Genomic DNA, 14,930 nt, shown 5'->3' with positions numbered 1-14,930 from the left:
ACATTAGGGATACAAACCCCATTTCTTCTGAAAGAGTTTTCTGCATATTTCTAACACTTTATCTAAACATAGAGAAATGTTGCTGTAAGGACCTGTTTTAGGTAAAAGCCAGCTTCTTTACAGAACACTTGGCAGTAGTATGAAGCAAAATTTGTTTTCCTGAATGCTGAGATTGTTTGTGCTGTGCACCAGATGTTGCACTCCTAACTAAGATAAAACTCCCATAGATTCTTCTTTGTCTCAGGTGAATTAACTGTGTACTCCAGCATCTTTGAACAGGTGTATTTTCCTGAGGGAGATGGAGAGCTTTTTATCTCTCCGAATAATTTTCAGAGCTTTAGAAACATCTCGGCCACCATTCCAGCACCGCCTGCAGCTTCTCCCAGCTCCATCTGGCCCTGGCCCAGCGTAGCGCACCACACAGCTCCCCACCAGCCACCGCCCATGCCACCTCCTCCACCAGAAACTAGATGGTGAGGCATGAGGCCCTGAACACCACCAGCTCAGCTCGTAGGGCCACTTGGGTGCCCTGGCCCCACTGCCTGCCATGTGGAGAGGAACCATCACACTGCGGGTCATGGTCATATTGACAAACCTACTCTTTGTACTTTCTCTTCTCTCCTTTTTTAGTACAGCTCACTACAGGCAAACCAGTAAGGATGAAAGTGAACATACCTTGAGACAACTGTATGGCATCAGCTGATCTTTATAGTAACACAGGAAAAAAAGAAGAAAAAATAACTATTCCATAAACTGACAAAGAACAACTACTCTTTTATTTCACTATGGGCACTAAAGCTTTGCAAGAATGAAGTAAGACCACCACAGACTAACAGCACCTATCCCAAACAAGCACAAGGAGTAACTAGTGGTTTCACCTGCTAAGGCACTTGTTATCCAGGGCCTGCCTGCTTTTAATAGCTGGGGAATGGAGCAGAACCAGAAAGCTGTGGTTACTTGTGAAGCAGATGCCACACTGGTGCCATTAAATAGTAACTTAAAACTTAGATGAAAGAGATTCAACATTTTACAACTAGTACCCAGTAAGTCACTTATTTAATATGCCCGTGAATTAAAACTCAACAGCCTTCATGGGTTAGCTCACTATAGCAAGTAATATTATACTTTTTAACTCATTTTTTCTTCCGTTTCTGCTGTAAACAATAGCACAGTGAAACTATTTTATGATTAAGCTTTTACAGCCAAATGAGTTTTATTGAAGTTAGACCCAGGAAAGGTGTTAGTTCATACAGTTATGTTTTGACTTCAGACTTCAGGCTTGCTAATAACAGAGAACTCAACACCACATTTGTTGAGGCGATCAATCAGTTTTGTTTTAGCAAAGGCAGCTCCTGGAGAATATACACCACCCCTGTTAATGAAAAGCAAAAAAGAGAAAAACGTTAGTGGTACAGTGACTGCAAGACACCTTTTTCTGAAGTCAAAGATGTGTTTCTGTGCCTAACAAAGAAAAAGCCACTTTGTCCCACAGGAGAGTGTATGAGGAATTTGGCAGGCTGGTCATATTTAGAGGATCATTCCTGCATCCAGCAAACTCAATAGAAATCATTCCATTAACTGAAAATACAGACACTGATGTGATAGATTCTGCAAAAGCATTACTAAAAACCTATGACTACATCCTTTCAAATGGAAAGGCAGATGAAGAGTAAGTGGCTTTTACAGCAGCTTGTGGTGAAGTATGTCGCTTGCACAGCCATTTGGGTGAGGTAATACAGAAATCTACAGGGTTATGAGACCTGTATTTTCAAAGAGAAACATATGCCCACAGTAGCTAAATTTAAGGCAGGTCAAGCTGTTCTTGGGAAGTTGGTCAAGCATGGGAAAGTACTTACTGTTTAGGCAGACAAGTTGCATCTTCCAGAAGAGATACAGCTGCTTGAACCATTGCAATTGGTGTAGCAACATAGCCAGGCTCTGACAAAAAAAACCCCAAACACCATACAGCATACTGAAATGTAGAACATAGTCTTGCTCTTACCTACAGCAGGCTGAAAAATAATCTCTCTGGCAATGAAATGGCCTTCCCCATTTAAGAATATCTTTTTTACCTGCTAATCATCCCAAGCAGCTGGTGAAGTCCTTGAGATCTAATCTGGAAAAATACTGCTTCAAATACAGTCCTATAACTCAACAACCATTAGCGATCACCTCATGGTGCCAAAGGGCTCTCCATTACAGAAACAGCTTTCCCCATCCTGTGCTTAAATTCAGACTTTTGCTGCGAGACTTGCATTCAGTTACATCTCTGTTTAAAGAAGCTATGCCTCATTAAACTCCTTTCTGAATATACATTCTTGCTGTCTTCAAACTTTACTTCAGGCGTCATCTCGCCTCAAAGGAATGAATTGGCTATTTCAAAAAACAGGTCACAATGAACAGTAGTATCCAAAGTAATACTATGTAAAGGCTGTTGACTTTTCCATGTTGCAAGAGCTCCTTGAGGGTGAAAGGAACAGCAGCGGAACCACAAACCTATTTTGGAGTTAGGGAACATGAGGCAAAAGCAGTTAGCTGCTACTAACATGCATACCTGGTCCTTTCACTTCAGTGCAGATCTTTACATTTGGTTTGCCATTCTGGGGATCTTGCCCCTCACTGTAACCCTCGCCAAAAAAAGTCATTGTAAAAGAGGTTCCCTCCATCTGTAGTGGACAAGACAAGTGTGGTCACCAAAACAGTAACTCATATCAGGCAAGCACAAGTAGTAAATACAGGTATCTGTTATGCCAAATACCACGATCCATCTAAACATGGGAGTAATTAGAGTTATTGCTTAAAAGGTTCAATCTCATCTAAGTTTTTAATCACTTTTGCTTCGTTGGAACTGTTACTGTTCTAAAGTCCATTTATTCTCTCAGTGCTTTCAGTCCTGGGTTTTTGCTACTCAGTCTCCCTCTGTCATCAACTCTGACATGTTGAGTGCTGTGAGCCACGCGTGTTAAGTACATCAGATCCGGCAACATGATCCACTTTTTCTCATATGAGTTCCACATACTTTGATGTCTGGTAGCAGAAGGCATGATTATTTAAATATTCAAAGCTATCTGAACAGGCACACACAATGTGCATTTAGAAATTATTTCTCTGAGACTAAGCAGTTGACTCTAGATTACTATTCCACCATTACCATAACAAGTTTATTCAATACTTGTGATGGAAAACGGTCGGTTACCTGTTTCTGTGTTGGTCCTTTCTTTGTGAAGCGTCCAGCAGAGAAGAATTCCGGGTACTATATAGCGGGGGTGGGGACAGGACAAAAAAATAAAACAAAAAAAAAACCCCAACCAACAGTAAACTAGAGGGAAAAAAAAGATCTACAGACAATTAATTCTTTTGTGTTTTGAACACTTACTTTTGTTAGAAGTTTTCTTCCAAAGCTAAACTTCACAAGAAGAAGAAATACAATGCCAGCAAACATCAGCTTGATAACAGAGCCAAGACCACCTATGTTCACATAAGCAGCATACTGCACCTGAGGCAAAAAAATATTTTCCGTGAACTTACATTAAAATGTTGGCATCAATTAATTTGTAAAAATTAATCTACCCCTAAATCAGGATGCAATTGTTTGATATGATAGATAGCTGTTTAAATAGGGCCTTAAACAATCGTCTTAGTTCTAAGCAACTCTCTGAATAATGCTGCACTTCATAACTCATTATGAGAAGACAATAGAAGTACAGAATGGCTAGGGAGCAAGCATGGTCAACAACACTGGAAAACTTTAAAGAAAGATGAGTTTTGGTATCTGATTTGAGGCTTCTTTCCAGAGATCTTTCTTTCCTCCTCTTTGTGCTTTGGTTTAAGAGAAACCGAGGCCTTACTTTAGAATTCTGGAATAGCAATGGCAAGCCCTTCTCATTAGTAGTTCCCAAGTATATCTTTAGAGCCCTAGCTCACCTTCATCTCTTAACTGGTATCTGTGATTCTGCACAGCTGTTACACAGATTGTTGGTGCTGGTCTCCTCTCAGGAAACCATGGAAAACAAAAACTAAACATCTTTTCCCCACCACCTCTTCACATTGCCTTTACTCTGCACACCAGAGACCCAAGCATCAAAGAACTCTCCAGATACAAATGAGCAGCATCTGAATTAGTTACCAGAATGTTTACTACACTATGCTCACCTGACCTGAGTCACACAGACTACAATTATAATGCTTTTAGAAGCGCTACTGATACAATTAAAAAAAGCCTCTGCACAGGAACAGAATTCAATGAATTTATCATTCCTGAAAATCATGAAGCCTACCTTTCAAATACTTCTGTGACTCAAGGCTTCCAGTCCCTACAAATCATACCCAGAAATCAGACAACATGAGAACCCTACAAGAGACTCTCATAACTATGATGCTGGCAGCAATAAGCAAGCTCATCAGGCAGAGTATCAAGTAGTATTAAACAGGCCAGTGCACCCAGGAAAACCTGGACCACATCAGGTCAAGCAGCTTCCAAAGGTGATCAACAGAACAAGCTTCCTTCTTTACAGAAGCAAAAGCACATTGCACTTCATTACTATTGACCTAACTACAGAAATCCTACTACACAGATCTGCAACAAGAACAGTTATTACATAAAGGAAAGATTCACTGAAACTTGTAATAAAGACATAGCATACTACTAACAGTAACTTACAGGTGTTTCCTGCAACTCTGTGTGCAAATAACGCTGAGATCGTTTCACAACGGAAACGTCAGATCCCATGAATGGAACAGAGTACTCTTTGAATTCCCGGTTGTAAAACACAAGTCCCCTGCAAATGAGGAAAAAAAAAAAAACCCAGAAAATTCAGAAAAAATGTTCAAATGTTCAAGCAAACAAAGAATTTGTTCATAGCAGCCTACCAATACTGGCTTTTTCTCAAGCATTTTTATGACATCTTTTTTCACCGAGAGCAAACCATTCCAACTCAAAATTCCATGTGCTATAGCAAGGATGAATTTGATAATCAAAATGATATTCTTCTCACATTTCTTTTTTCCGTTCTACTGATCACTTCTGAAATCAAACTGAAAAGTTTGCCGTGTCAATAAAAGTCTTTTAGAACAAGCTAACGTTGAGACCCAGTAAATGCTGGGACATGTTCTGTTTTTAGTAAAATACGAACAAGTCAGTAAAACTGAATTTACCTTCAATTCTACTAGATGAGAAATTATGTGTTCCTATTATACCGAAGTCCTAACTGCATCTTTTTAGTATTTAATAATATGTTAACCACCTATATAATAAATACTGGAACTGTTAGAACACAGCATGTTTCGTATCTTATGCTTCTTATACCTTCTTTTAAGTTTTGCACCAACTACTGGAACAGGGGCATATCCTATCTTTTTGCGAAGCTTCCTCAGGTTGTCTTGATCTGCAAGGCCATAAACAGCTGACTTCCAGGTCCCATCATGTACACAAGAACCCTGGGGACATACCATGAAATTCAGTATCTAAAGGTTTCATGTATGATTTTAGTAATGACCCTAGAATTATCACATATATGTAGTATGATTACATGCATTGAAGTACATTGAAATGTGGTTGGTTGACTTTGGCTGAACACCGGGTACCCGACAAGCCGCTCGCTCTCTCCCCTCCTCAACAGGACATGGGGAGGGGAGAAAGTAAGATGGAAAAAACCCCCTTGGGGGTCATGATAAATGCAGTTTAATAAAGTAAAAGCAAAGGCTGCACGCAGAAGCAAAGGAAAACAAAACATTTATTCTCTACTTCCCATCAGCAGGTGATGCCCAGCCCCTTCCCAGGAAGCAGGGCTTCAGTACACATAGCAGTTGGGGCAAAAGACAAATGTCGCAATAATGAATGCCGCCCACCCCTCCTCCTTTCTCTCAGCTTTTATTGCTGAGCTGATGTCATATGGTATGGTCTATCCCTTTAGTCAGTTTGGGTCAGCTGTCCTGGCTGTGTTCCCTCCCAGGACCTTGCCTACCTCCAGCCTACTGGGTGAAGCAGGGGAAATGTTGGAGAGGCAGCCTTGATGCTGTGTGAGCACTGTCCAGCAGTAGACAAACCACTGGTGTGTTATCAACATTGTTCTAGCTACCAATAAAAACCACAGCACTAGGAGGGCTCCTATGTGGAAAATTAACTCCATCTCAGCCAGTCCCAATACAATCTCCAACCCATACTCCGTACAATTAGCATCATGCTCAGGTCCCACATAATTTAATACACACATATATGCGCATATATATATGTGTGTGTATATATATATGCATCTTCTAACCATCCCATTGTATTTAATTATTGTTACTGAAATCCCTTCTTACCAACACTTAACACTACATATTTAAACCATCTTTATACCCTACATACAGATTTATACATTCTCATTAACTACTATCTCCTGTCCTTTAACAGGTAGATATTATTCTCCCATTCCATGGGCCTCCTCCACTCTTCCAGATGTTCACAAGAACTTGGGCCCCATCTGTCAAGATAGGTGCACAGGACAGGAGAACCAGTGCATTGGGCACCAACACTGGCTTGGTTTGTGTCATCGTTGACCTCAGAATTATTACATATATTACACATTACTACAATTATTACATATATGTATTACGATTACATGCATTGAAGTATGTTGCAACAACCCCTCCAAACAAAAAAACAAACAGCCAAACACTAGCATTACTGGCAACACACTACATATCTGTTATAGTTCACTTATGTACGAATCCTTCACACATCTCTGCAAAAACTAAGTATTTCTTGAAACAGCTTAACACAAAACTTTACATAGACAGCCTATGCAAATGAACCTTACAACAGGGTGTTTGCTTGGGACACTTTTATTAGCTCCTAAAGAATAAAATTCTGAGGCTTATCGTCAAAGAACTGCCAGCTTGGCACTTGGTCTGAATTAATGTAATGACAGTTGTTCTAATGGGCTACGGTGATGTTATCACAAATACCTCTTGAGTTTCCAAGAAGGTATAAACCAACTAACCTCAGGCCCAGATTTCACCGTAAGGAAACTTTCGACAGCAGTTAAGGTACCTTTAAGGGAGAAGAAAACATTACTTGTCATATACGGTCATGGGTTCACCAAGCCACTCTGGTAGACTCAAATAGCAGGCCACCAATGTTATTAGTTGAAAATGCGAGTCACATCTTTATCTCAAAGTAAAATAAACTGAGGTTAAGTTCCATTTTAGCTAGCAAGTATCAAATTTCTTATGTAAAGTACATCAATAAGGCTCACTAATATTATCTTTACTCATTACATTTTTTCCTCTGCAAAAAAAAAGAAACACAAGATTTCCTAGAACATTTAAATTTAACATAGCTTGTGTTTTGCAAAGAATGCTTAGTTGTGATGAACAGCAAAACAAAACAACTCCTCCAAATTCCACTTTGTTTTGCTTTGCTCAGTTCCTTGTGAGATCGTAAAACTGTACATGTATGGGCAAATTTCAGTATGAAAAACAACTGGGGAGACAGGTGACCAAAACAGGAAGAGATAAGAGACACCTTTATTCAAAACAAGTATCAGCCATCAAATTATAACCCCATGAACCACCAGATACTCATTTCCATGCCTCTCCTCTCCCTCCAATAAGATCCAGACAGACTCCTCTTAAATTGAAAGTTAAGGATATGCTCCAGTATAAAGCAATCCCACTTAATAACAGTTTTAATAGTACATAAAAGCAAAACATTTGGATACTCTTACTGGCCCTTCCAATTTAAAGTGAGACCTGATAAACAAAATATCTTCATTTGAGTTTAGGATCAAGTACTATTTGCATAGAATTAAATCATCTCACATCTTTTCTAAAACGTATTTATCCTCTTTCAGTTACTGTCTAGCTGCTCGTAAAGAAAAGGCATTACAAGGCACCGTCTATCTACTTACATTCACACAACAGCTTTCTTGGTGCTCGTGGTAGAACGTGAAAACTTATGCAACCTGATTACCCACTAATTTGCCATCTCTTTCCCACAGCTTTCCTTGTCCCCAGTGTCTCTTCCCTACAGGATTCCTGCTGCACAAGAAGCACTGTGCTGGGGCTTATGTAGGGACAGCCACACGCTAGCTGAACAGCCCGCTGCTGACAACTGAAGGGTCTGTTCTCTTAGTGAGCAATATTATCTTGAATCCCTCTTCTACCTAGTGAAGAATTTCCTCCAGTATAATGGGAATATGATTTAAATTTTTATTTATCAGATTTGGTTGAAACTGGTCAGCTGGTAAAGGCAGGCAAAAAGAGAGACTGAGGGAGCTTCCACATCAGCATTGCTGCTTTAGAAAGCCAGGTGAAAGCATAATCTGCATTTCTTTGTCAGCATAAGGTCACACTTATTTAAGTCACCTTTCAGCTTGTCTCTGGTGTACAGTACTCCCATATCGGCTGGTATAGAGTCAAAGCCACAGCTTCCAATGATATATACTCCCCTTTCCGCAGCTTTTTTGTTGTATTTCAGGTACATTCCTTCCAGAAACTAAAACACAGTCCAAACAAAGATTTTAAGCATAACTCTGTATTTGGCCATACCCAATATTAACCATCAGCACTTTACTCTCATATCATAGCACCATACATATTTCAGACCACTTACGAGCATCTTTAAGACAGACACATATTATTCACGTTTTATGGTATGAAACCCCCACAGCAGTGCAAAGAAATGCTATCTACACAAAACTCCTATGTAGAATCACAACCCAGACTTGAATCAGAATCCAAAAATTTTGCATTTGCAGAGAGAACCTGAGAGAGGCTCATCTCAAAGTAAGAAAACTATACAACTAATACACATTAATGCACTTTAAAACAAATAATGCACCTGAAAATCGTAGATCAGGAGGCAGAATTTGTCTTCATGTTCAAAAACATTAGCAGAAACATGAAACATACTGAACAAATACTCCTTTAATAGATCCTTGAGGTAAGGTAGCATTTTTCTGCCATCACATACCTGGGGTTCTCCACTGATGTCAATGCAGCTTGCACCATTTTCAACACAAGCTTCCACCACAGGCTCTCCAAAGAATCTATACTATAGCAGGAAAGACCATCACACGTAATGAAACAAAACCCACACACCACAACTCACCCAACGTGCTTTATCTAACGTATCTATAATACAAGTAAACCCTTGGTGACTATTGATTTTGCTAAGTGGGACAAAAATTGAATAGTACTTGCATTTTTTGGGCGGGTGGAGAGAGCACAACAGCCTAACGAACTTCATCACTGCTAATGGAGTTTGGTGCACTACTCCACCGTATTTCCCTCATCAGAGTACAAAGGCCAATTTAGTATTTCTAATCTCCATTTCTGCTTTTTGCACTCATATTATCAGCATAGCCTCTACTTAAACACTCAATTTCAAAGATGTTATCATAATCCAACTTCCAGCTCTCATACTTTGATCCCCTCTAAATGTGCTGGAAATATTGCCACTGGAATTTTAAAGGGGCCAAGAGCTTAAATGAGCAAGCCTAGGGGCTTTTTTCCCAGCTCTATTTTCAACCCTAGCGCCACTTAAAACATTTTGGCCCAACCCAAACCTCCTCCCCACCTTACAAGCAGTTTTTTATGCTGCCTGTGAAAGGCTTAAAAAACACCCTGCAGTACTTCCGCGAGAATTGTCCGTGAATTACACCACCAGAAATCGCGGTGGGAAATCTTTAGGCGTTTACAGCACACGGCTGTACTTTTGGCTCCACTTCAAAAAGCTGCGTGTCGTCTGGACGGCTCCTGAAATGCCGGAGCCAGCGGCAGGTTGCCCGGTAGCTGTCGCAGCGCTGCCGGCCCTGAGGAGCTGGGAGCCCCCCCGCACGCGCACGCAGGCGAGGAGCGGCGGCCGAGGGGCAGACACCGCCCCGGGCTCTGCCGGGAGCCGCGCCCGGCGGACGCCGTGCGAGCACCGCCCGGATCACCACACTCACCGGGCCCACGCAGTTCAGCACCAGCCGCGTCTGCCTCGCCACGGCGGCCAGCGAGGCCGCGTCGCCCACATCACACAGCAGCACGCCGACCTCCGCCCCGAGCGCCTCCTTCCCTGCGCACCGGAGACCGCCGTCACCGACACCGCCCGCCGCAGGCGTCTCTTCCCTTCCCGGGACGAGCCGCCACCTCCCCGGCGCAGCCCCGATACCCGAGGGGCTTACCCCGTTCGCCCCTCAGCCCTTGCCCTCACACCCGCCCGTGGGCGGCTCCCAACGGACAGCGCCGGGACTCCGGGGCCGCGCGGGCCCCGCCGTCCCCAGACAGCGGCGCTGCGCCACACGGCCCCCAGCCGCGGCCCATACCCAGCCTCGCAGCCGCCCGCTCCAGCACCGCCTGCAGCTTCTCCCGGCTTCGCCCGGCCACGGCCCAGCGCAGCGCGCCGCGCAGCTCCTCGCCGGCCGCCGCCCGCGCCACCTCCTCCACCACGAATTGGCCGGTGAAGCCCGAGGCCCCGAACACCACCAGCTCATAGGGCCGCTCGGGCACCCCGGCCGTATCGCCGCCGCCGCCCGCCATGGGAGAGGAACCGCCGCACTGGCGGTTAGCGACAGGTAACGGCCGGTACGAGGCGGCCCCGCCCAGGCCCGGCCCCTCGCCAGCAGGGGCGGTGCGCGAAGCCCGCTCGCGCGGCGGCAGTGACGGCCGTTGCGGCGGTTGGGGGCGTGCCGTGCCGAGCGGCGCGCGGGTCTGTGGGCCTGCCGGGCCCTGGCGGCACACAGCTGTACCTCGCGCCCAGCGCAGGCCCTCAGCCGCTGCCGCCTGTCGCCATTGGCAGCGGCGGCTCGGCCCCGGCCGGGGGAGGTATAAGCTTTGCTCTCGTTCCGGCAGCTGGGAAGGAGGGAGGGGTGCTGTCTCTCGGCGGCTGAGGGGTTTTTTGACATTCCATGAACAAATAAAAGTATACCAAGATAGATCTCAAGATACCAGAAGTATACCAAGAGGTTATGGAGCTTAGCAGCTTAAGCAACAACGTTTCTAGAGAGAGGCCGTCATTACTGGTTCCACAGGAGACATCTGTCCTGATGAGCACAGCTCATTGCTGAGTTACTGCCATAAGCATTTCAGCACAGATGAGTATAGATCAACTGAGTACTGTTACTAATCAAGAAGAAAACCTTAATTACCTAGAAGTAAAATGAAATACTCTGTTTTCCCCCCGAGTACAGCAAATATTTATGTTTTGCTCAACAGCAAAAGCAGAACAATGCAAAATTTGAAGTCCCTGTTGCAGTGGGGAGAAGCGGTGACCCTGGAAAGCCACAATGGCAAGGAGCATTTGCAACTGCATGGCATGGTGAGGTATGGTCATGTTTTCTGTGCTTTTCACAGACAGGCTGCTCACCTGGATTCCAGAGGCTTGCAGCAAGTCACGTGGGAAGCAACCTCATGAATCCTGCTCACTCGCCCTTTCTCCCAAGGAGCATCTGCCATATCTGAACTGTTCCTGACAGATGCCTGTCTAACCTGTTGGAAAACCTAGTGATAGATGCTTTCACACTGTTCCCAAGGCAATCTCCTCCTGCATTTTATTATACATATGGCTGGAGACAAGAAGCTAGATCTCCACGTGCTGTAGTTTCAACCTCATACTATTTCTCATGTTTCTAGAGGACATTAGTAAAAGATTCAGTCACTGAGGAGTATATTAAAAAGATGCTGCAAAGCTGGAAACATCCATGCATCTTCTCAGTCTTCCCTAGATTAAAAAGCACTAATTCTTTTGATCTTTCCTCACAGGCCACTTCATACATACATTTTTCCTGTTCTCCTCTGAACTCTCTCCAATTGGTTTACATTTTTCTTGAAATCTAGTGTCCACTGCTAGGCCCTACATTCACATTGTCAGTGCTAAATCGATTGAAAAGGTTATGTGATGTGCCAGAATTTACCCCTGTTCATACATGCCCCAAGCATTTGCCTTTTTTTTTTTGGCAAGTGTCACATTATTGATGCATCTGCAGCTCATGATCTGTTCTACCTCTGGGGCTTTTTCCAGTCACGGCTGCCTAGCCAGTCTTTTACCATCTCAGATTTGTACTGAAGGTTAATGTGCTTTCTGAATACATTCGAAATATCTACAACTACCTGAAAGGGGGTTGTGGTGACGAGGGTGTTGGTCTCTTCTCCCAAGTAATTAGTGATAGGACGAGAGGAAATGGCCTCAAGTTGCGCCAGGGGAGGTTTAGATTGGGTATTAGGAAAAATTTCTTCACCGAGAGAGTGGTCAAGCATTGGAACAGGCTGCCCAGGGAGGTGGTGGAGTCACCATCTCTGGAAGTGTTCAAAAAACGTGTGGATGTGGTGTTTCAGGACATGGTTTAGGGGACATGGTGGCACTGGATTAATGGTTGGACTTGATGATCTTGAAGGTCCTTTCCAACCTTAGTGATTCTGTGATATGCGAGGCAGCAGGAGATGGTCACCTCTAAGCATCAGCATCAGCTCCTCGAGTAGTGCTGATGCAGTTGTTTGTAGGCTTACACCGTCAGCTGTATGAGTGAAACAACTCAGTCTAACAAAAAACAAAGAGTGGGAGAGGGAAGGACAAAGATGGGGTTTGTGTTCTTTTTTTAGTCCAGATAATTTTGTTAATCTATCTGATTTACAGAGCAACTCTGCAAAACCAGTTTCTTGAGTTTGAGGTCACCAAGCATCTCAGTAGTCAAGCTGGTCTCTTACTACCTTCCTGTCCTTCCTACACACTGGGATAATTTCCAGCTCTGCTCATAATACTGTCGAACTCCTCTGAGCTATTTTCCTCTTATGCTCAATTTTTCTCTTCTGCCACCAACTCTCAAAGTAAAGTCTGTTTTCTTTGAGGCCACTGTCTTTGCTGTTCTACTTTCCTTCTCCATTCTCCTTTACAAAGGCTTTGAAAAAACATTGCAACAATAAGCAATAGATACTTTTCTCCCAATCTGAAGTTAACAAAAATCGCTATTTCTTCAGGCTTTGCACTAACTTTTAAAATTGTTCAGTGACAGGACACTGTAAGGAGCCTGCAAATTGCAGATGGATTCTGGCATAGCTTGCAGGGCTGTCTGGGATCCTCAGACTGCTTTCTTCATTCCTTTGCTCCAGAAGCTTGTCTTTCTTGCCTTCTCTCCCTCTTCCGTATTATCCTCTTTTCACATCTAATCCCCTGTTACTCCCAGAAAACAAGGCAATTTATGAACCTATGACTTTGTGTCGTGGTTTAGCCATTTGTAAAGAATCAGGACTGCACAAGCTTCCTTGGGCCACATGTATTTGATAAGACCTGCATTGTGGTGTTATGCAGTGGCTTGGCAAGCACAAGCTTGTACACAGTGCTGAGAACCCTGTCTCCTCTCGGTGACTGAAACTTTACACCAGATTGGGCAGACTTACCTGGTTTATCAATCCACAATTCTCAAGATTTCATCTACTCTTTCAGTGTCAGCTGTATTTCTTTAAAACACATCTGCTGGAGCAAGGTAATTCATTTAAATTGCAGCTTACACAAGCAAGAAATCAGGCTTTCAGAGCTGCAGAGGGACACCTGAAAACCAACTAGAGGGGCATCAAAACACAACGCAAACCGGGGGGGTGTGGGAGCTGGCATTGCTTACATAAAATATCATTATGGTAGCTCAAACTCATTCTTTCTCAAAAGACACCTGGGGCTGGCAAGTGGAAGAGTTCTGTTTGCAGACATCTCCAGTTTCCCTCCAGCTCACTGTGTTAAAAAAGAACAAAAATCAAAGTCTCTAAGCCAGTTTACATTCCTGCCTGCGAACTTAGCAAATAGACAGCTGAGTTTCGAAATAGCAAACACCAAGGCAATGTCAAGGCTCTGATTTTCAATGGAAGACTTACAGCAGTCTTGACTAAAGGCGAAGGTTAACCTGTCTCCCTACTTAGTGTCACCAACGCAGGATTGCAAAAATGATTCTGTGGGAAAGCAGTAGGATGGGTTTACAGATTTTCCTTGCCCAACAGGAAGACAAGAAATACCAGATGTGTTGCCAAGTGCAGTTCTGCAAAGGAGGTTCCCACCTGAATCATCTTTAGAAGCTCACAAAAAAAAGATACTGCTGTTTATAATAAATTACTGGTTTTCGGTTTTGAAGATACTTTTTTTTTTAATGTGTATTTGCATACAGATACTTAAAGATTTCGGTACTTCATTTAAAGCCTCATTTAGCCAGACTGCCTCAGTCTAAAAGAACTTCAATTACTAGAGGTCCCTGCCAATTTCTTTGGGACAGAGAAACACACAAGCGTATGCACACACACACACAAGCCGTATCTTTTCAAATTCCTTAAATAAAAAGGGGCATGCTTCCCTTTGCTAGCTTCTGCTGTTCCACCTGGAGCCTCTGGCAGGATCTGAGGAATCTGTGCAAGCATTTATAAGAGCACTTGTATGTCCCTTCATTTTGTACAGTAGGTGTTCTGATAAAATCCTTCCTATCAATATTTTTATATTTCTTGGACACCAATTTTTGTGTTAAAGTTCTTTATACTCATTTATAACTTTAGGGTACTTTTTATTTATTACAGTGGAAATGCAGATGTAGTTCCATGATTACTTTTTAATTAAAATAATATTAAGGTAGCAGAAAGAGTGCTGTATGATGTCAATTGCACAATGCTGTATGAAGGCAATTTTTTAAAACACAGCATGGTAAATGTCTTGTACCCCAGAGGATGAATTAAGATCACTGGCTTGCATCATTGCAAAAGTTACTACAGAACACAAGAAAAATAGAGCATGAGAGTAGGCAGAGGTGTTGGGAAATAAGGCTGATGATTAACAATGCATGGATAATTCATTGCAGGCTATATAGAATTATGTGGGTGAGTATATAAGGGATTAAAAAAAAAAAAGGCAGGCATCTCTGTACCTGCTACAGTTACTCAGTACGGTTAAGACCATGAGAACAAATGTTTCTGGAACAAAGCCCAAAGTTCTT

At 43.1% G+C, this 14,930-nt stretch overlaps 1 protein-coding gene across 1 annotated transcript; it reads right to left on the bottom strand.

Moving 5' to 3' along the window:
- LOC309403624 (saccharopine dehydrogenase-like oxidoreductase) lies at positions 1–11,006 on the bottom strand. The gene is made up of 12 exons (XM_081997849.1): positions 10,296–11,006; positions 9,933–10,045; positions 8,957–9,037; positions 8,350–8,479; positions 6,984–7,033; positions 5,306–5,436; positions 4,661–4,778; positions 3,377–3,496; positions 3,197–3,253; positions 2,555–2,666; positions 1,857–1,938; positions 1–1,372 (listed from the first exon to the last, which is right to left on the bottom strand). The coding sequence occupies exons 1-12, from the start codon at positions 10,507–10,509 to the stop codon at positions 1,267–1,269; spliced, it is 1,314 nt and encodes a 437-aa protein (XP_081853975.1). The 5' UTR covers positions 10,510–11,006; the 3' UTR covers positions 1–1,266.
- Positions 11,007–14,930: the final 3,924 nt, after the last annotated feature.

The sequence above is a fragment of the Phaethon aethereus genome (assembly GCF_964289735.1).
Source record: "Phaethon aethereus genome assembly, chromosome: 3".
In the NCBI taxonomy this organism is placed as follows: Eukaryota; Metazoa; Chordata; class Aves; order Phaethontiformes; family Phaethontidae; genus Phaethon; species Phaethon aethereus.
This window is presented reverse-complemented; position numbering and strand designations above follow the sequence as displayed.